Raw genomic sequence first — 22,824 nt, forward strand, 5'->3', positions numbered from 1 at the left:
TTTAAGCTCACACTAGAATGGAAAGTGTCCGGTGTGTACCAAAACTTGCTTCTGCAGCAGCTGTAGTCTTGCAGCTGTGTCTCTGAGCTCCTATACATTCCTTCATGGTAGGCAGATCCACAAGCCAAAGAGCTGCTGTAACAGTCCCTTTTCCTCCCAGATTTGATACTGTGTTAAGGAGCATCATGTATGCATTCTTTGACCCAGCATATATGGCTTGCCAGTAGCTGCAGTAGCTACAGCTGCACGCTCGTGGTAGTGTCCCCAGCATCCCATGCAGTTTGAGTAGATAGGAAAATGTAAGACCCCAGGAAATTTCTGGGTCCCCTTTTTGATCCTGGGCCTGGGTACAAATTACCCCCTCTCCAAGGCCCTGATCATGTCTACATGAACTGTCAGGTCTATCAATATGATAGTGTGAGTAGTGGCATTGCTGAGGCAGTGTGTAGAGTGCAGACCGCACTGGATGACACAGTTGGGGGGGGGGGGTGACACCACTATTGGCCGAAATTGTGAAATCTTGTTATAGAACATTTGATGTGGAATTTCATGCAAAATGCAATGAAATAAACCACCTTTAAATATCTTATTCTATCAAATGTTATGGATAAATAACAAGAAAAGGAAAACACAACTGCCTTATGTAACAAAAAAATTTTTTTTAACTCAAAACTTACCAATGAGACTGATTGTTCTGAGAACCAATGAGGTGTTATTATGACACAGCAGGGAACCAATGCGGTGTTAATATGAGTCAGCTCTCATTTCCATGTATAAGAACTAATACTAGAACTCTTATTCTGAGTGTCATCAAATTGGCCACTGGTTTTTTATTAGTTACTGATTTGTTGGGCTGCCTGTACCGTTATATACTTAAATAAGTAAAGTTAATGGGACAACACCAACCCTAGTGATGCCACTACATGTAGGTTGTGTGTAAGATATAGTTTATTCTGTATGGTCTCTTATGGGAGGAGGTCCATCATGAGGTGATGCAATGAGTTCTCGCACTGGATGATGCAAACCCTAGTGAAGCTTCTAGGTGTAGGTACCTAGCCAATAAGGGCTAATCTAGAAGTTATTTAAAAGCTGAGAGGCTGAATCAGCCAGTCCTACCCACTCACCCCCTCCCTAAGTATCCTTTCAGCTTCCAGACACGGTGGGACTGTTCACTTTCAACTGTAGAATCTACATGACATTTGGAGTTTGCCCTCTGGTCCTACTCAAATACAAGACAGACAGAGACTCAGGGAAACGGTTTTCAACACCAAGGTGCCCTCTCACAACAGGGTTCTCTGATTGCACATCATACATTCAGTTTCAAGAAATACCATTCTGCAGTGACAGATTTGACTGACTTCAGAACACAGGAAACTCATGGGCAGAGTTGACTTCAGAGCTGACTCATTATCTCAAAGCAGGGACTCATGGAGTGCAGTAATATGTACTGCATGAAGTGTGATTTGCAATTGTCACGCATGTGGAGATTTGTGTGTGTTGTGTGTTTTTGAGAAAAAGAGAGAAAGAAAAGTTGTGCTGTTGTTTTTCCTTTTAAAATGGTTGGATAAAGTATGCTTCTGCAGTGCACTCAGTCCACCAAAGAGGAAAATGACTAAAGGCAAAGTCTGGAGAAGGCTCACGTCAAGTCCAGCTAATACCTCATGGCTAAATATGAAGATTTGCTGTAGAACGTAAAACTGATGCTTGTTTCCCACACCCTTTGCCTAGATACTAGGCCATTTCAGCTCCCAGGTGAATCTGCAGGGCGGGCACTAGTGTCCGTGTTACAATCTGTTATAGAATGGAAGGGCTGTATGTAACTCATCATCAGTGATGACCCAAGCACTATCCAATTAATGCTTGGAGCACTCAAGCAACCATGTTCTAGACCAGTGATGCCATACTCATTTCATCCAGAGGCCCAAAGTTAGCATCTAGGATGCCTGCTGAGGGCCCAAAATAATGTCATTAAGCAGGAAGTGACATAATTAAACTGGTGCTTACCAGAAATAAGCACTTTGTTCTCACCTAGGAACTCATAAGTTGCAAATGACAAAAAATATGTAAATCTTGATATTTTCAAGATATGGGAGAGCCCAATTATCACACGGGTCACCCTTTCAGCAGTGCGTCTTCTGCCAAGCAGTCTTCCATCTCATTTTTTTTCCTTACTGTGAGGAGCAGTTAACAACCTAAGCATTACCACTGTCATCTTAAAATGGGCACTGGCCAGTCTGACTTCACTAACATGACAACACCACCCACATGCTCCGATCCTCCTTTGACCAGTACTCATCCTCTAAAGCTGCCTCCCTCAGTCACCACACCCTGGCCCTAAGTTACTGACTTCCTTAGAAGCATCACTTCTATCAGCAATTGGCACACCTTGCCTGCATTCCCTTTGGCAGGCTCCAGCAAGTAGGAGGAATATAAGAAAACATGTATTGGCAACCTTCAGTCTCGAAAGACTATGGTATCGCGCTCTGAAAGGTGGTTCTGGCACAGCGTCTAGTGTGGCTGAAAAGGCCAATTCAGAAGTGACAATCCCTTCCACACTGGGAGCAAGTGTAGTGTGTCCATGGTCTGTCTCCCTGGCTATGGGCCTTCCTTCTTTGCCTCTTTGCCTCAGACTGCTGGCAAAGTGTCTCTTCAAACTGGGAAAGGCCACGCTGCACAGCCTGCCTCCAAGCGGACCGCTCAGAGGCCAGGGTTTCCCACTTGTTGAGGTCCATCCCTAAGGCCTTCAGATCCCTCTTGCAGATGTCTTTGTATTGCAGCTGTGGTCTACCTGTAGGGCGCTTTCCTTGCATGAGTTCTCCATAGAGGAGATCCTTTGGGATCCGTTCTCACGACATGACTGAGCCAACGCAGGCGTCTCTGTTTCAGCAGTGCATACATGCTAGGGATTCCAGCACGTTCCAGGACTGTGTTGTTAGGAACTTTGTCCTGCCAGGTGATGCCGAGAATGCACTGGAGGCAGCGCATGTGGAAAGCGTTCAGGAAAGAGATAAGTTGGCCATGGCTCCTATTACAACCTAGAGTTGTACTGTGAGATGTCACTTTGTGGCTCAATGATCACAAGCCCAATTATTCCAAAAGCAGGATATGGAGCTTTTACAATTCTTATCAGGCCCATGGGCCTTATGTTTGACACCCTTGTAATCTAGGCAGTATTCCAAACCACTAGTTGGGAAAAAAAATAAAATAAAATTTCCCAAAACAATGTATTATGACCCAAGCACAGGGAAAACTTAATAGAAGTCTTTCCAGTGGAACTATGTCTGTAACATGTGTAGTAACTGCATTTGTTGCTCTGTGTACTGATGAGCTCAAAAAGGCCAGAGTAGAACCAATTACAAAAGCCTCAAATTATTCCAAGTTTATATGTATTCAGATTCCCTGTATATTTCCCACAGAAACTTGTGCCTACTCCCACAATGTGTTTTCATACATGAAGGCCACACTTCCAAATGCAGGAATGATACCAGTTTGTTTTTTTCATTCTTGCATCAGGAAAGTAAGGTGGGAGTCCTGCTTTCCAAATACACACAACCTTGTGTACAAGTTTGGACTTGAATGTATGAAAACATAATATGCAAGAAATATCTGAATGCTTGCACAGCCATCTAGCTATTCGGATGGTAGACTAAAGAGGGTTGTACAAAGTGCTGCACTATGTGGCAGCTAATTGCAGATCACACCGTCTCTTCACCTTTTTGTGCACTAGGCCTATGTAGTAGTTGCAAGTGATCTTACAGAAGTGCATGGGATTGTTTTCATAATTCTGGATTCCAAAAGGTGGTTGATGACTTGTTTTCACTTTACACTCAGGTTAACAGAGAGCACGTTTCATAATGATTGGCTGCCTGCTGCTGCATACAAGGAAGTTCTGAAGTGGGGGATTTCTCAGTGGAAGTTCCCAGCTAACGTCAGTCATAACCCGTACAGGATACTGACTGAGCTGTACTTTTAAGATCCTTCTGAGAAGCTTCCTGATTCTCTGAAAATTATCTATATTACTATTTGGAATGGAAACAGAATAAAAAGGTCCATCCGGAGATCATTTACAAGGTAATCAAAATACTTTTTTTGTATAAACTGTTAGCAAAGAATATGCTGCGTAGCTTAAATATCTTGAGAAATCTGGACTATGCTCCTTATATCAAGTCTCAAAAGAAAGGATGTAATTATATCTTTATGACAGATTTACTCTAAATTCAGGTTCTTCTGCTAAAAGAATTACAACTGGGCTTGTCCAGGACTCTTTACATTTGGTTTCTTAGCTATGAAAATATAATGTTGCAGTCCAAAACATGGTTTCTAGGGAGTAAATCCCATTGAATTCAGTAGCTTTACATCTGAGTAAACATGCTTAGGGTTACATAACACATTGACAAGAATGCAACAAATACAGTGTCATTTGTATTAGTATTTTAACAGGTTGACACATGAATACATTCTCTGTTCCTGAGGTTGTACTATTTTTTGTCAAATCAATTTTTATGGTCACATCTCACTTCTTTCTCCTCCTCCAGGGTAACTTGGTATCTTCTGTCTGCAGTATGAACTTCTTAAATGTTTGCTTGGTCTATAAGCACTCAAGTTTATTCATGTATTAGCACGACATGGTCATTGTTATACATGATAATGTATAGCTTTGTGGATATACTTTAGATAATAGATGTTTTATGGTGGTTTAATTGTGCCTATACTAATCTACAAAACATTTATGCTTCATTGTTACGCTGTCAGTAAAAAAAGCAGGCTCAATGAAGCACCATGGATTTATGTTGCTCCCATTCATTTCAAAGGGGCTTGCACAAGCCAGCCTTCCCACTAGATCATGCCCACTGTTTGACTGTAAGATACTAGCTAGAGACCTGTCCTTCTAATAATCTCCTAAGTAAAACCATTTTAATTATCTTGCATTGCCATGTAATTACATTGGTGAATCTGGGCAGGAACAGACAGGTATGGCATACCAGCAAAACATTTCTCTCATTCGTCGCAGTGTTTAGTATACTAGCAAAAGGTTATGGGAGTTTTGGAAAATTACATAATCCAATGTCCTTGTACAAGAACTCAGTCCAGCCAAGGTTATGTACTTTTAATTGTTTTTAATCGTTGTTAGGCCCAAACCAGATTTTTGTGATAACATGCTGTTAAAAAGTGTGCATCCAACCAAAAGCACTGTCAAAGTGCTTCTTATCAAGACAGAGGAACATAGAGATGGTTAATTCAGTGAATTCAATGGGACTTACTCCCAAAAAGTATGTGTAGAACTGCAGCATTAGTTCTTATAAGAAGGGACCAGACATTAACTTTTGATTAGTTCCAAAAGTTTCTGAATGGAAACAGGTGCAGGGTTGTGGTACATGGGTGTGCTGTCAGCTAGAAAGTATCTGATTCAAATTTCACCTTGGACAAGAACTCAAGTGAGTAGCTCTAAGCAAACTTCTCCTGTTCCCCCCTCTGCTTTCCTGTCCCCACACTCTTAAATATGAGGATAACAATACTGCTCCCTACCTTTTGGGAGTGTTATAAAGATTACTGAGATAATGGGTGTGAGCACTTTGCAACTCAGAATGCCCTAAATGCTGATTATAATTATTCATTTTGATCTGGTATAATGCTTGTCACATGACAAGCAGGCAGGGGATAAGCATGGGGAGACTGATGTGACACTAGCTTCATCCTGATACTAGTCAGTGTATTATGTTTAATTTTTGTACAATGCCCAGCAATTGTAGCCACTTCAAAAATGTACATTTGCAAAGGCCATAAGGCACACAAAGGCCAAGGCCAAGGCATTTGCAAAGGCCGTAATGCTTCCTTTTTACATACTGCTTAGAAGTAGGCTAAAAACCTAACCTTTGGCAGGGGAGGAGTTTCTCTATGGTGGGAATGGTGCAATTCCCTTGTTGCCTGTCTGCAAAAACTGTGGCTTGCATGCTTAGATTGGAAAACATGCTTCTATCCAAATGGTAATTTTCTGGTTACTTATAATTAGCTATCGCTAATGTGTATAAAGCATCTTATAACTCTAACATGTTTGCTCTCATGTTCTTCAATCACGATTATTAACTCCCACTTTTCAGATGAGGAACTGCAGAAAAGAATATAAAATCACAGAGAATTTTAATTCTTTATCCAACACTAGAATCACTGGGACCCAGGAGCTGAGAATATGGCAATGAAGGAAATCAAGGCCAGTAAACAATTTCAGTGTGGCATACCACAAGGGCAGGAAGGAAGGAAGCAGCTCCCTATTTCAGTTATCTCTGCTCTGTGCAGTACAGTATATTCATTCTATACATTGACAGCACAAGCCTACCTATTTATACTTAGAAGTAAGCTCTGTTTGTGCTCAATAGGGTTGAATACTCCCAGGAAAGTGTGCATAGAATTGCAGCCTAAGGGCCCAATCCTATCCAACTTTCCAGTGCCAGTGCAACCGCAATGCAGCCCTGAGGAAAGAGAACAAATGTTCCTTTAGCTGGAGGAGGCCTCTATGACTGTTCTACTGTAGGATGCAGTGCATACCTCATTGACATGGCTGTACCAGTGCTGGAAAATTGCATAGGATTTGGGCCTAACTCATGTATCCCATTCCTCCTTTCCCTTCTCTCTATAAAACAGCATCTATGCTTCACAGGTCTGGAGAAAAAAATCACTGCCAGATTTTTTTGTTTGTTCTCAAATATTTTTAGAAGCCAAATATTGTAACTCAGCAAGTTATATGAACAGTTAAAAGAAATACTGTAATAATGAAAATGCTGGCAAATTCTGTAGTCTCTATAGTTCAACTAGATGAGTATTACTCAGACAAGCCAGGGCCAAGCTTCAAATTGTTTGGATATAACCTTGATGAAGAATATTAAAAATAGCCATGGCTGTTGCTCATGATAGCTAAATGCAATGCCTCACCTAGTTCACACATGCACATATATCTATTTCTCTACATAGTGTACACTGGCATCTGAATGTATGAACTGACTACATGCAATCATGCTTGACCCATTTCTGCCCAGCCTACAGGTGTACATCCCTGTTGCGTATATGCGTTGGGCAGAAATGGCTGAAGGTGATGTGGAAATTTTCCTTGGGGGTGTTAGATTTCCAATAGCTCATTCATGGATGTAAACCATCATCCTGTTGTAGTCATCAAATGATGAACCAACCGTACCAGCTGTTGGCAAAAATCAGGGGAATGGCTTTGTTTTTGTATGCAGCCTGAGAACTTCCCAAGGTGTCTTGCTGACTGATGTTCTATAAACAGAATTCTGGACCAGATAGACCAGGGGTGTTAAGGCCTGTAGACTGAATATGGCCCACAGGAGCTCTTTATGTAGCTCTCAAACTCTCCCAGCACCACCATGAGGGCCCAATCCTATCCAATTTTGCAGTGCTGGTGCAACTGTGCCATTGGGGTATACTCTGCATCCTGCGGTAGGGAGGAACTCACAGAGACCTCCTCAAGGTATTGGAACATTTGTTCCCTTACCTCAGGGCTGCATTGCGGTTGCACCAGTGCTAGAAAGTTGGATAGGATTGGGCCCTCAGCGTCTCTCAGCTGCTGAGCTGTGCTGATACATCACTGCTGAAAGGGTAACCCACAGAATAACTGTGCTCTTATTATTATTATTATTATTAACAGTATTTATATACCGCTTTTCAACTAAAAGTTCACAAAGCAGTTTACAGAGAAAAATCAAACAACTAGTGGCTCCCTGTCCCAAAAGGGCTCACAATCTAAAAAGATGTAAAAGAACACCAGTGGTCACTAGACACTGCTGGGGTAAGGTGGGCTAGTTACTCTCCCCCTGCTATAAAGAGGAGCACCCACTTGAAAGTGTGCCTCTTACCCAGTTAGCAGGGGTTACTCTTGAAAATATGATCAAGATTTGTGTGTTTTCTGTTCTGCCATTTGCAGCTGATGAGTTCTTAAGTGAGAAAAAAGGTCATCACCTGCTTAATGATATCACTTCTTGCTTAATGACATCGCTTCTGGCCCTCAGCACACATGTTATTTGGCCCACTGTATGAAATGAGTTTGACACCCAAGATAGACTGATGCCTGGTCCAGCAATTTTAGTACTCTTACAGTACTCTTGTATATTCTAGTTTAGTGCAATTACTGTGTTTATTGCCTTGGTTATATTCTATATATTCTATACAGAATATAACCAAGGCAATAAACACAGTAACTGCAGGAACAGAATAAAGGGACCAGAAATGATTTTGGCCCCAGAAATCAAAGCAGTGTGTCCTGCATTCGAAACATGCCCATGATGCAGCAGAATATTACAAAAGTAGTGCCTGGAGCCTGTGATGTGTGGTAGGAGCAGAGCCAGTGGGATAAGCGCTGCTGGGCAACTCCAGGTCAAGGTCCCAGCACCTCAGGAGGGCTCACCAGGGCCAACCCTTGCCCAGAAAAGGAGCGGTGGCAGCCGCAGCCACCCCTGCCACTGGTGGGGGGGGCCGATCCAATGCCCCCTGCAGCCCTGAGGTCAAGGAACAAGTGTTGCCTTCTCTTGAGGAGGCCTCTGTGACTGCCGCCTGCCAAGACGCAGCACGTGCCCAGCTGGCACAGCTGCATCAGCGCCGGAAAGCTGGCCGGGACGGGACGGGCCAGGTCACCTTTTCTGGGGATGCCCCCAGGACAAAGAAGGGGCCGTTCCAAGGAGGCGGCCTGGGGCGAGGACAAAGCGCTCACGGAATGGCCGCGCAGGCAGCCGCGGCTTCCCCGTGTCTGGCGGGGCTGGGCCCGCCCTGCCGCCCGGAGGAGGAGGAAGGAGGCCGGGCGGAGGCCGCGAAGGGCCCAGCGGGGCAAGTGGGCTCGGGCGCCCCGCGGCCAGTCACATGGCGAGAGGGACGCGGCAGGAAGTGGAGGCGGGTTCGCGGCTCGCACGGCAGCTGCGAGAGCGCGCCGGTAAGTTTGCTCCCTCCTGCGAGTGGCGCGCCCCCGCCGCGGAGCCCCCGAGCCGACCCGCTCCTCACGCGCAGCCCCTTCGCAGCCCGGCTGCCCGCGCTCTTCCTCGGAGGGGCGGCAGCGCCTGGGGAGCGGGAGCGCCGCCAGAGGCTTGGGAAGAGGGGCGGCGCTCGTCCGTGGACGCGCTCAGAAAGCCCCGGCAGGAGGGCCGGCGTGGGAGGACTTCCTCTTCCCCTCTGCGAGCGCCTGGCAGAGGAGCCGGTGCCCGGCCCTCAGAGCCTGCAGCGGAGTCTCTGCCGCCCCTGCCCTGGGCGCGTCCTCGGGGAGAAGCCTTGGAAGACTCTGCTGGGGGGGGACCGGGCCTGGGCTCGCTCCCAGCTGAGGCCAGGTGAGGGTTCCATTCCCAGGGCTGCTGGGCAGTGGCAGGACTTGCCTTCCTCGTGGACTCCACCGCAGCCCTTGCAGGCCTCTTCCTTTCCTGCAGAACCTGGACTTGGGCTCTCAGAATCTCATCTGGGAGGATGCTGGCGCAGGCCGGCCCAAGGCCCAGCCCCATCCACTTTTCCAGTGCTGGGCCAGTTGGGCCAGTGAGGTTTGCGCTGCAGCCCGTGGTAGAGGGGCAGTCACTGCCGCCTTCTCAAGGTCTGGGAACATGTCATCCCTTACCACGGAGTAGCGTTGTGACTACACTGGAGCTGGAAAGTTGGATAGGACTGGGCCCTTAGTCCTCTTTGTCAGTGGGCAGCTTTCTGGTAGTGAGATGCAGTATGGCCCCTCCCCCCATTTTACACCCTCAAAGTTCAAAAACCAAAAACACACATTTCTAAAACTTGCTGTTCTCCGCCCACTTGGCTGTCCAGTGTTGTTCCCCCCCCCCCAACTAAGTTTGCAATCATGTGCATCATCAGTTGCAAGTGAGTCTTGCTGAATAGGTGCCTGGAATTAGGCTGGATGTCTGTGATCCTGTGATAGACAGTTTTTGTCAAGAGCTGAGATCAGACCTCTAGCTTAGTATGTCTGCAGAGATCTTTTAAAAATTATGTTGGTGGAGTATGCATGCACAAGCAGGGGTCGGGAAAACAGTACCCTTGAAGGGAATCTGGGTTTTTTACACTGTTTTTTTACAGTGAACTCTTGGTTTTATACAGGGGTGTCAAACATAAGGCCCCAGGGCTGGATGCAGCCCCTGGAGGCTTTTTATCTGGCCCTCAGGCTCTCAGCTGCTGAGGTGTTACAGCTGAAATGGCAGCCCACATGAAAATTGGGCTTTCCCAAATCTTGAAATATGATCAAGATTTGCATACTTTCTCTTCTGTCATTTGCAGTTCATGAGTTTCTATATGAGAACAAGGTCTGATTTCTGGCCATTAGCTGCTTAATGATGTCACTTTCTGCTTCATGACATCACTTCCAGCCCTCAGCTGGAGTCCTGAATGCTAACTTTGGCCCTCTGTATGAAACAAGTTTGACACCCCTGGTTTAATAGATCTCAGTTTAACAGACTTAAAAAATGACATTGTCTGCTTCATTAAAAACTATTCACATCCTGGGGAGAGGACAGGCCAGTGGGCAGACTGATCCCAGGAGAGTGGGGTGTGACCAGGATCCGGCACTTAGGCTGGATCCTAACCCCCATTGTCCGTCCAGTCGTCCTCACAGCATTGCTAGCACAAATCCAAGTAGCCCCATAGGGCTGACTGGGGCGTTCCTCCTAGTTGTGCCCCAGCTCGCACCTAACCTACACTGGATACAGTGATGGCCAGTTGGCCTGCCTGTTCCAGCACAGGTTAGGATTACATTGTTAGTTGAATAGTTTTATCTCAATTTTTTTTAATCAAGGAAAATGATATCACTTACAAAAAGGCAGAACTTTTTAGACTTGAGTAGAGGGTCCAAGCTTTAATCTGTTTTGTTGACAGGTTATTCCTTCAGAGTAAGTTCCATTGAATTTGGTGGGACTTCTGAGTAGACAGGTGGGATCCGGTTGCACAGTTCAAAGCACAGATTTGTTTCTTTAAATAAGGAGACCATATGATCTGAACCTAATGATAAAAAAAAACCTAGTGTCAGAAAATATCCAAGTACTGTGGGGAAAAAAATGGTTAACAACTGAAAGGCACAGCACCATGCAGACAAAATATGCCATAGCTTCTTCCTCCCCATGCATGATGTGATGAGTAAGAAAAGTAAAAGTGATTTGTCTTTACACTTCCTATTCAGTTGTCCTTTTATATTGCGTATATTGTATTTCCTTCAAGAGCCACAGACAACTGAAGCTGAATATGCCTAGCTGAAAAGCACTGGCGCATCAGTTGGAATTTTTCACAGTAGTGATAGAACTTGCACTTCTTTGATTTCAAAAAACATGGCAGACCTCCCCTATACTGGGATTTCCTAAGTGATGAAATAGGAAAATGTTAAAGTGGCATTTAATATTTAATTATAATGGATTGTAACTTTGTTAAGGTGGAATTTTATCCTCAAGTCTGGACCTAGATTGGTTTGCTAGCTTGTCCCCTAAACATGTCTTCAGTGGCAAAACTCTACCTTCCCAACATGTGCTGCAGCATGCCAGCTAAGTGACTTTTTCTTCCTGATGTGTAATCACATCTATCCCTCCACATTAAGATTCAGAAGGTAGGCTTGCCAGGTGCTTGGGTCATCGTAGTAAACTACTACTGAAGAGACCCTTCAATTTTTATTTTTATTTTTTGTGATTTGCTTTGCTATCTGCTGTGGTTGTTGAAAAGTGCAAAAAGATAAAAGAAATGATGGGAGAGACACTTTATGTGAGTAGCACGTTGATGAGATCAGCAAAAGAAACTGAGAAACATGAGATTTTTTTAAAGAAACATACTTGTATAAGTGGGTCACTTCCCATCTGGAATTCCAAAATCTGAAGTATTCCAAAAAACTGCAATTTTTTTTGAGTGCTAACATGATCTTTTTTTAAAAAATTGTTAACTGGGAACCAGCTGGCATAGTGCAATGCATGCTGGGGCCTTTTGCATACCTGACAGCATAGCATGGAGCACTAGGACACTGGCCACACTGCAACCCCCTGGCCTCTGGCTGCACAGAAGGCATAGCTGAGCTGGCAGTCTTACAGGGGGTGACAAGAAAGGGCAAGCTGGGACCTAATCCACACTGGACAGCACAGACCATGCCAACAGTTGGTTCATTGTTTGCATTCAGTATTCCAAAATCCAGAAAAATCTGGGACACTTCCAGTTCCAAGCATCCTGGATATGCAGTACTCAATCTATACTCCTATTTTAGTACTGGGTTAAATTCTATCAAGTTGCTATGGTCCTCAAGGAGAACATATAAGCAGAGCTATATTCCCTAATGAACTAAAGTTTTACAACTTTGAAGTTCTATGAGAACTTCAGTTCTCATAAGCAGTAGGATGCACAAGGGGAGGGGGTGGAAGAGGTTAGTCACCCAAGGTAGTAGTGCCATTGGGGATGTGACTTCCCTACAGACAGCACAGTGTGCCTTGTCCATTGTCAAAAAATGAGATGTGTGCCTTGACAGTTTTAGCAGCTTGTCAGTGTGCCATGAAATGAAAAAGGCTGAAAATTGCTGCTCTAACCACTGTACTATACTGGCTTGTGTCCTGCCAGATTCCAAGGCCAAGCTCTGCCTGGAGAATTACACCCACTTTAAGCTAATTAACTCCCCTTCTTTCCTCAGAAATGACCCTGGTTCTGCCCTGCAGTACTGCTGGACCCCACCACCAGGTTAGCTCGCCTGTTTAACCTACAGAGGTCCTCCTTCCTGCTAGCAGCCTCCCACCACTACAGCAGCCCCTTGATCCTCAGCAGGTATTGGGCACAGCAGCCAAACACCAGTCTTAGTGTCTCCAGCAGCTTCCAAAGTCCATTAATCCAGCCTATCCTTGCTCAAGCTTTCCCCCTTCTGCTGCCCACACCAAGCTCTCCCTTCACCAGGTGCTTTTATGCCTGATGGCATAAAATGCCTGTTACCTTCAAGTGGCTGCAGCTGTGCAGCACACTCTGCTGGATACCCAGGCCTTACCCTTAAAGGGGCCACTGTTGACACCACATCCTACCTCCTCGCCAGATCTTCCGTGATTCCAATACAGCTTGCTATATGCTTATTTATGTATTTATCTTTTCCCCTGATTACTGGGGTGCCCAAAGTGGCTTACAGAATTCATAAAATCACAACAAATATATTACAAAAGATTAAAAAACAGATCATTTTTTAAAAAGCATAAATAAAAACATTTAACACTTACCAGAACTGAGAAGGAAAAGCTGAACAAAAGAGGAAAATTTCCTGTTATTAAGAGTGATTGTTACAGCATTCAGGTTACCATACTTTTTTTTTACCTGAGAGTATTTTTCTTTTCTGTCCCCTTGTATTAGTAGAACTGTATTAATTCCACTTTTCATTCTTCCAGTTTCTGATAAGTTTCCACTTCAGTGAACCACTGAATTTCAGCCATTATCATGAATTAAATTGAACAGGGCTTCTTTTTGATCAGCTTTGTACAGTTCCCAGTTTTTGTTCTAGGTCCATCATAGTAATAATCTGTTATTAATTGAAGCAAAAATTGCTTCAGAAATGGCTAGACACAGCTGAGTTGCCAAATCAAGTATAAACTCTGTTCTTTTAAGACAACTGGAGTAATTCTATTTCTAGCAGGCACAGTTTCTTCTGCCATTGTGACAGGAGGGCAATCACTCTCTCTTATGAGAATTAGGGCACAATCCTGCCCTTGACTTGGGCCTGCGCAAGTCCTCCTGGGCGGGGAGCGGGAGGTGGGGCTGGGATCCAGCAGTTAAGCCGGATCCCAACCCCCATTCCCAGGGAGAACGGAGCAGCTTCAAGCCGCTCCGCTCTCCTTGGACTTGTGCCACTTCAAGAGTTGGTGGCAGTCCAAGGAGACCCATAGGGGCCAGCAGCCCTTACCTGGAGGTAAGGGGAAATGTTTCCCCTTGCCTCTGGCTGAGCCGCTTGTGGCCACTATCCTGCACTGGAAACAGCGCAAGCCTCCTGGCTTGCTTGTTCCTGCACAGATTAGAATTGCGCCCTTAAAGCTCAGTTAAAGCATGGAAAGCTGGTGTGGTTCAGAATCACTTTTCCTATCTCTGCGGGTGCATTTTTAAAGGTTTTGCAACATTTTATTACTTAAAAAAATGCAGAGTTGTTCAACAGATGTTTTGTTAGCTTTGTGTTGTGTTGCAAAAAATGTGACTTCTTGCAACAGTCTTAGAATGGTCTCTAAATGGAATGTTTTAAGGAGTGTCATAAGTATGTTCATAAGGTCCAATGTCTTGTTGATCAGTGTATTGAAAATAAGAATATAATTTCATAGCCTGAATATTGTTTATGCACCTCTGGGGAACTCTGTGGTATATATTATTTTCCTATAACTTGGGGCTGGAAAGACAGATATGTCCAAGTCCAGGCATGTTCTAGTCAGTCATAACACTGTTTTTATGTAGGTATCTGTAGGGTAATGCAAAAAGGGTATAAAAGTAGTTGCAAAGCATTTTATGTACGTATACAAGAAACACACTTCCCTTTTTAAAACTATGCTCTTAAAGTTGAAAGAGTTACAGGACTGTTCATTTCCTTAACTAATGGTGCAATCCTAATCCACCTTCTACTGGAAGGACGAGTGTGCACACTGCCACAAATGTACTAGGCCACAAATGCCAAGGCACATCTTGGCAGCACACAAGCTCATGGTGGCTGCCTTTTGGTGGCAGTTGGAGACCAGTACCCGCCAGAGCAGTTAGAAACTCTGGAATATGGACTGGGCAGGGAGGGGGAAGATCAGGTCCAGGAGAGGGCGAGAATGACAGCAGTGGCTACCGCCATATCCTATCCAACTTCCCAGGCCTGAAAGCCTGACACAGCACTTTTGGGACTTGTACCAGCCATTTGGCAGGTGCAGATCTGAGTTGGCCCATTGCATAGGCTAAGCCTTTACCCAAGGAAAAGGGACAAATGTCCCCTTACTTTGAGGAGAACTCCATCCTGCTCCTTCCCAGTGCTGGATACACTGTGGGCCAAGCAGAACTGCTGCACCAGTGCTGGATAGGATCGGGCTGTAGAAAAAGTCACAAAGCTTATATTAATTGATATTTAGAATGCTGTTCTTCAAGGGGAACTAGAAAAAATCCATGGCTGCAAATTCAGATACCCTAAAAATGTTATGTATGATCTTAGGAACTTCCGTGCAACAATAAGCAATGGCCTAGTGTATGAAAAGCTTTAGTGTACACAGTCCACTGTAAATTCCTCAATCAAAGCCCCTTGAAATGGATGGGAAGTCTGAAAAGGCTCTTGCTGGTAGGTCTTTTATACAACTTCAATTCGTTTCAAGGGACCTTGTGTTGAAGAATTTCCTGATCACAAGGAGCTTCTGTCATACTCGGTTTTTTCTCTGGTGCCCATACTTGACTTGCAGTGTGAGAATGAGTTTTGGGGTACCGTTAAATACCTGTCAGTTGTTTAGGTTGTTGTGTTGCACCCATGGAGTATGATGTTGTTTTTCTGGATCAGGCATGGCTTTCTTTAAGTATGAGTGCTTAGAATGAGTACTCTTTCAAGGGAAAATAATGAATAGTGATTTGCAAGATGAGCACATTTGTGTATTTTGCTTTGTTATTCTTCTGAAAATAAATCTTTAAGTTTTCATTGATGAGCGTACTTCATATTCAAGTCGTAGTCCTAGCTGTTTGTCTTATCTCGCAACCTCATTAGCAAGTAATTAGTGAAAGATGCAGAACATCTATTTCTGTCCTCAGACCACTCTTGTGGCATTCTGTACCAGAGGGACATGTACACCTTGCAGTGCATTTGCTAGAAAGACCATGTTCTTATTCCTATTTCATAGATAGCAGTTTAGCCATAGAGCCATTAACTGTATAAGTTCATAATATGTGGCCTGGTGGATAACAGCCAGGTTTTTGGAGCCTGTGTTCAGGATCCTGTCCAAGAAATCATTTATCATTTATATTTGTTCGCAGCTGTGTTTCAACATGTTGTTTTTTTCTCCCATGTTTTTGCTTTGAGACGCATCTTGGAAATCAGTTCCAAAATACATATCAAAAATAAGATTTGTATTCCCCTGCCCATATGTGGATCCTCTTTTGAAGAATTTTCCAAACTCTGTTACATCTGGATCCTGTGTTGTTTGAAGCCTCAAAGTTTGCAAAAAGATAATACCATGGCAAAACTTGTTGCATGCATATGGTAAATAACTTCATAAACATTCCCTGTTTAACTGGTTGGATTTATCCAGTGTATGGAAACCATGAACCTCATAACAGGAGAAATTGATGGGAAAATTGAGAGAAAGGTGCCTAGCAAAGTTTTGAGGGTTCAGAACTCAAACCTCAAGGGAAGGTTCGTTTTGGCTGCTCTATATGCAGTAACCATATAGTGTAATGTGGTTTAGCATTCTACAGGAGAGATTTCGCTTCCATAAAATTTAGTGAGTTGCTTTTTGCAAATCAACCCAATTTTTACCACAGAATGTTGTTGTAAGGATAAAATGGAATATCCTTATGGCTGCTGCCGTGAGTGGCTTGGAAAAAAGGCAAGATACAAATGCAGTGGCTAAAAATAATAGCCAACCACAGTCTGCAGCTTCAGATCGAAGTAAATTCCTTTCTGCCTGTGTGGCTCTTTTTGTTTTTTGTTGGTACATTCTATTTTATTTCAGTGCCACATGCTCCTTATGAGGAGTGAAAGCAGCCTGCCCTCTGTTTCTCTTAAGGTGCAGGAGCTTAAATTGGCAGAAACAGCTTAGAGTACTGGTTCCCAAACTGGGGGTCAGAACCTGAATATTTTGGTGGGTCCTAAACCGATAACTAACATGGAAAATATATTGAACCCTATGGAAAGTGAAACTGAGCCACACATGCGTGTTTACTCGTGAGTAGGCAAATGTGCCTCAGGAGAACATAAGGCTACCAGAATGGTCCCAATCTGATGAATGTGGAGCTCAACAAACACTCCAAAAGGTGGAATAATAAAGATGGGCTTGAGCAGCTGGTAAAATAAAGAAAATGTTTATGGTCTCATAAAACTAGATGGGACCCAATGGAATGTTGTTTTAAGAAGTGGGTCCCAGTGCTTAAAGGTTTGGGAACCACTGGCTTAGAGAAATTCTGATCTTGGGCAGTAACCTAAACCCTTGGTGACCTGGCCCTGATGCTGGAGGGGATGCAATTTAGGAATTTAGTACAAGACAAATATTTGGGTATTACCCTGCCTTTGTGTTTTACTCAAGGATGTATACATAATCAAAGAGCTGCATGTAAACCATCATAATATTAAAAAAAAACAACAGAAAAAAACACAATGATGATGATGCATAGTTAAAATTGAACCATTGAGAGACGCATCAGGCAATAGATTTAAATATCGGTGCATGGAGTGCACAGAAGTAACACAGTTAAAAGTCGAGCATTAAAAGAAGTCTAAACTTTACAAGCTCAACATTATTTTAGCTGCTCCTTCCCCATGTGTTACTATGCAGCTTGTGGTTTGAAAGGAGAATAAAAACCCTTTTCTAAAGTTGGTTGCCTTGTGGCTGTTTTTGTATGCCACAAGCAACTTGGTGAATGTTTACAAGCCTTTTATAAGTCTACTAACTGTTTTTATTCCTGTTAATTTTATGAGAAATAATCTCTCTGCTATTCTGCTATTCTATTCTAAATGTATTCTGTTTTATTTATTCATTCATTAGCACTATCAATGTGCATGGTACTTTATAGAGGGTGGAAAGGCAGATCCCTGCCCCAGGGTTTGCAGTCTAGATAGTGACACAAGGGAGATAAAGGGGGAGGGGATGGAGGCCAGGGATGAACAGGTTATTGTTTTGGTTACACATACTTAACTTACTTACAATAGGGAGAAATTTTTAAAAAAGAAAAGGAGAACATATGACTCTAGGGAGGGAAAGCATGCTGTACTTCAGTTATGATGTGTTGCCATTTGTGATATCAAAGGATGGGCTGTCTGTGAACTTGTGGTTAATGCTAGTTCCTCTCCTACAGGTCAGACCTCCAGGTTCCATGTTGCCCTTGGTTCCTCCCATATGTCAGAATCTGTAGCCTAGGTGTATAGGTCTTACACCTTACACTAAGGTTTTGTTGGATGGCTTGCGAGTACTAGCAACCCCTGCTAACTGGGCAAACAGGTACCTTTTAAAGTGGGATTCTCTTTTATTTAGCAGGGGTGAGAGCAATTTACCCTTTTCATTCTAGCAAGGCATCCTTTCCAGTGACAGCTGCTGGTGTCTCTTCCGCATCTCTTTTAGATTGTGAGCCCTTTGGGGGGACCGGGAACCATTTGTTGATTTGCTTTGTGAACTACTTTTTGTTGAAAAGCTGCGTGTAAATATTCTTAATAGTAATATTGACTTCTGACTATATGGACGAGATCTTTGGTTCTGTTTGTGCTCTGACTTGCCTGCTTGACCTGTACCATTTCTGACTGGTTTTGGCAAACCAGGACTGCCTGGCTTGTTATGTTAGCTTCATTGAAGGATGATATACTGTAAATCTATCTGGTCTGAAGGTGGCAGTATCAAAACTTCTCTTTGGGAAGTGGGAGAACCTTCACTTGATCCTTTGATATGGGACACTGTAGACCAGTATTAGTCTTCCATTCTTAATAGTTCAGTGCACCATAGCCAAACAGCTTGAGACGCTTCTGGATAAAATTGTAGAATCCGCTCCAGTGCCCTGTGTAACAGATCCAATAATTTGCCCTTTTTAAAGTGGGCCATTATGACCTTCCTTTGCAGACTGATTTTTTGTGACTAATATTTTACTTAGTGCTTTAATGACAGCTCTTAAATTCATTCTGTCTTTCTGCCTGTAATTTTACTTGCATTATGAAAATCATTCCATTTTAGAAATCTGACAGGGTTGAAAAGTGGGCTAAAAATAACCAAAATAAATAAAATAATAAATCTCTTGGGTAGCACAGATTCTGATCTTGGTAACCTTTAGAAATCACACCATCTCAGCTGCAGTGAGGGTGTATGCCTCCAAAGGAGATGAGCGGCGTTAGCTTATAGAAGTTTGTTAAATGTTCCCTAAATAATAATAATGGTTTCCCTTGATGATAAATAGAAAAGCAAAAGACTGCTAGTGCCAAAGTTGACTCTGTTTAAATTAGAAATTTGTCACGTTTAATTAATTATGTTCTGGAAGCTGTTCTTGTTTGTTTGGTATCAGATCTGAGGAAAGATAATTGGTTTTTGGTTTTTGCAACTCACATGAATCTGTGGATAGGAAGAATTGTGCGAAGTTTTAGTCTAAAACAGGCAACAAGGAATGTTCTTTAATAGTCGCTTCCAGTACAGTTGCCATCAATAACAGTTACGTTGTATTTTTGACAAATTTTAGTGGGTGCTTGAATACTTACCGAACATGCTAATACTGTATAGGATTTTGTATTTAGGTTGTTACATGGATTGCCTGCTTTGATCAGTTTAGGGCCCAATCCTATCCAGCTTTCCAGCACCAGTGCTGTCCGTAGGTAAGGGAACAAACATTATCTCGTCTTGGAAAGCCTCCGTGACTGGGCCCCCACAGCAGGATGCACAGCACGGCTGCACTGGCACTGGAAAGTTGGATGAGATTAGACCCTTAGCCAGTACTTTAATGCAGGGGTGGACAAACATTTTGGCAGGAGGGCCACATCATCTCTCTGACACTGTGGTGGGGACCAGGAAAAAATAATTTACATTTCAAATTTGAATAAATTTACATAAATGAATATATTAGAGGTGGAATTTAGATGAATTAATTTTACTGAGCTTATTTATAATATACATGAGAACTATAATACAGGCATGTAGAACCACATGAAAACTATGAACTGTTTGGCATGCACACCTCTTGCTCAGTGAAAACATATAGACCAAGCCAAAAACACATGGAGTCATAAGTTGTTCAGAGGCACTGGGGGGGTTAAAATAATGCCCAGGGAAAAGCCAAAAAAAACCAAAAACAAATGGAGACTATAAAAGGCTTTACTCTAATTTGGCCTGCGGTCGTGACCAGTAGTCGTGGCCAGCGCAGGGTCCAACGTTCTCCAACAGGCCAGAGGCTCATTGGAGACGGGGCTCCCTGCGGGTCGGATTGGGAGTCCCTGAGGGCCACAAATAGCCGCCGGGCCAGGGTTTGCTGACCCTTGCATTAATGTAATGAACCCATAGTTGACTGTTCAGAGAAGGCTAGTTCTAATCAAACTGAGTAATAAGGGCATGCTCAAAGAGATATTGGCACTGGACTCAGTCCTTTTTCTCCTGGTCCCTTCTTGGGAACCCCCTAGTAGGTTCTGATTTCTCTGCTCATCTTCTCTGCGCATTAGAGACTTGAGCTCAGGGACTGATTTTTCTTTGCCACTTCTCCCAGACATAGCTTTTCAAGAGAACAGAAGAATGACAAAGAACTAGAGGTACAGCTGATAGTCTTGGCAATATCAGGCTGTAACTCTACCCCCTTGTCTTCACTTTTTCTTAAAGAACCAACACCTGTGAAGGACTAGAGATGGAGAAAGTCGGTTTATATGCTCAACCTGACATTGCTTTGGCTGTTCCTTTCAATGTATATCTCAATTCCTTGCAGGTAGTAAGGCTCTGCACTGTTATTCTGGACTAGCAACAATTCTTGCAGCATAATCCTGTTCATATCTACTTAGATGGGATATGTAGGGCCTACTCCTACATATCCTACATAGGGATCAGTAGGGCCTACTCCTACACATACAGGATAGCAAGCCTAACTGCACCCAAGGCCAGCAGTTCCTTGCACCAGCCTGGGAGGGTTGCAGACATGCTGTAAAGCACATTTGTACCTCCTTGGGTGTCAGCTGGGCTGGCGCAGGGATGTGCACTGGCCTACAGAAGTCAATGCCAGCAGAGCTCAGGCAGTGCGGGGGTTGGGGGGCATGGGGAGGGCAGGGAAGAGGTGATTTGGGACAGGGAGGGGATGGGAGAGCGGGAGGTGGGGCCAGACCCAGCAGTTATGCTGGATCCTGACGCCATTCCCGGGCAGCATAGAGCAACTCCAAGCTGCTTGGTTCTGCTCCACCTCTTTAGGTAGCACAAATCTAAGTAGACCTTTTGGAGCTGCAGCAGGTCTCCCTGGGATAAGGAAAGTGTTTCCCCTTGCCCCAAGCTGAGCAACTTGCAGCCTGAAACTCATGCTGGATAGAGTACAGGCCTGTCGGCTGTTGCAGCGCAGGTTAGGATTGTTCCTAACTGTTCCAGCGCAGGTTAGCATTGCGCTGTTAAAGTACTAGTGTAGAGTACTACATGTGGAGCCAATATAATGCTCCTTCACAGATCAAAGCAGTTTAGGCTATGGGAAGAAGTGTGTGGAGTAGTTTTGACCTAAACATTACACATAGTGTTGAATTTTTAATGTTTCTTATACAATTCAGAGGCACTGATTCCATTGGCAACCTTATTTTTTTTTTGTATCCTCAAAATATTTTTAGTTATCTTAAATTTTGTGTTTGCATCTATCCTGTCGCCTAATGCAGCCATTTTCAACCATTGTGCCGTGGCACACTGGTGTGCCATGAATGATCCCCAGGTGTGTCGCCGGATTTTGAGAGAGGGTCATTTATTAGTAGGGCCATTGGGGGATGTGACAGCACAGTGTGCCTTGTCAGTTGTCCAAAAACTGATGGTGTGCCTTGCCAGTGTGCCATGAAATGAAAAAGGTTGAAAATCACTGGCCGAATGCGTTGTAACATTAGTTGTATAATACAACTGCATAGCCTCAAGTATGGCTAAACTATTGATGCCATGCCAAAAACAGCAGCATTTTCAAAAATCCTTGCACCAAAATTAATAAACATAAAAATATTCAGATAAACATGAAAGTGTTCACATTTTGTTACACAGTGTTGTTTGCTCTATTCCCAGATTTTTTTTGATGGGGGGGGCAGGAAGGGCTTGTTTCTGAGCCAAGACAACCAGAACCATTGCTGACATTAGCGAGAGAGGAGGACGGTTCCATCAACAATGCTGTTGTGAGGATTCTAACTGCTACTACCTTTCATGTTCAACTTCAGATGTAGAATGGAAGTTCACTGATTTGTTCTGGGGTGGATGATCTGTACCTAGAAGCCCGCTCCTGATGAGACTGTAAACAACTTGTTCAAACATGTTTGTAAACCACTTTGAAAATCTAAATTGTGGAAATGTGGAATATAATAGCTACCTGAGAGCCCAATCCTATCCACACTTACCTGGGAGTAAACTCCATTGACTATAATGAAACTTACTTCTGAGTAGACAGGCATAGGATTGGGCTCTGATGTAGCTGAAAGGAGTGGCAAAACTGCTGTATAGCAACAAATGCTTTTTCTTCTCCCCTTTTCTTTCAGTAATTTGACCAGATCTGTTGTAGATCTCTTCAGTGATGAGACATTGCTGGGAAGTATGGATAAAAATATTGCAGAGCAGCAGCTTAATAAGGCCTATGAAGCCTTCCGGCAGGCATGTATGGATAAAGACTCTGCTGTGAAAGAACTAAAGTTAAAGGTATGTAATCAGTTCCTTGAAATCACCCCACTTCTTTGTTATATATAACTGGCATGTAATTTCAGAGGGAAACGTTATTTGTGTTACATGCAAGTGCTGGGGCTGTGAGGTACTTTTGTGTTTCCCATTGCAATAAATGGCATTAAAAGCATGGAAGTTCCAGAAACATCAGCTGAAGACCTTAACTTTGGATAAATTATGCTATTTGGAACTGAACTGGCAGGCAAGCACTGAAGTTGTTTTTTAAAAATCTTAGTATACCTAAAGAAAAGGCAGGTTGGCTCTTTATTTTTATATGTTTAAAAAAAAAAAAGCATTTTTATCCTAATAA

At 43.5% G+C, this 22,824-nt stretch overlaps 1 protein-coding gene across 3 annotated transcripts in view; it reads left to right on the forward strand.

The window, feature by feature from the left end:
- Nucleotides 1–22,824, forward strand: part of TANK (TRAF family member associated NFKB activator) — an 80,858-nt gene that overhangs the window by 19,150 nt on the left and 38,884 nt on the right. The window contains exons 2-3 of one of the 3 annotated variants that reach the window (XM_066612085.1): nucleotides 3,832–4,071; nucleotides 22,337–22,493. In XM_066612085.1, the coding sequence (XP_066468182.1) occupies nucleotides 22,392–22,493 (102 nt within the window). In that variant the 5' untranslated portion in view covers nucleotides 3,832–4,071; nucleotides 22,337–22,391. Of the gene's footprint in view, nucleotides 1–3,831; nucleotides 4,072–8,628; nucleotides 8,933–9,160; nucleotides 9,321–22,336; nucleotides 22,494–22,824 lie in introns of those variants that run through there. The other 2 variants (XM_066612083.1, XM_066612084.1) reach the window with 2 other exon arrangements.

This window comes from Tiliqua scincoides, chromosome 1, assembly GCF_035046505.1.
Source record: "Tiliqua scincoides isolate rTilSci1 chromosome 1, rTilSci1.hap2, whole genome shotgun sequence".
Classification (NCBI taxonomy): domain Eukaryota; kingdom Metazoa; phylum Chordata; class Lepidosauria; order Squamata; family Scincidae; genus Tiliqua; species Tiliqua scincoides.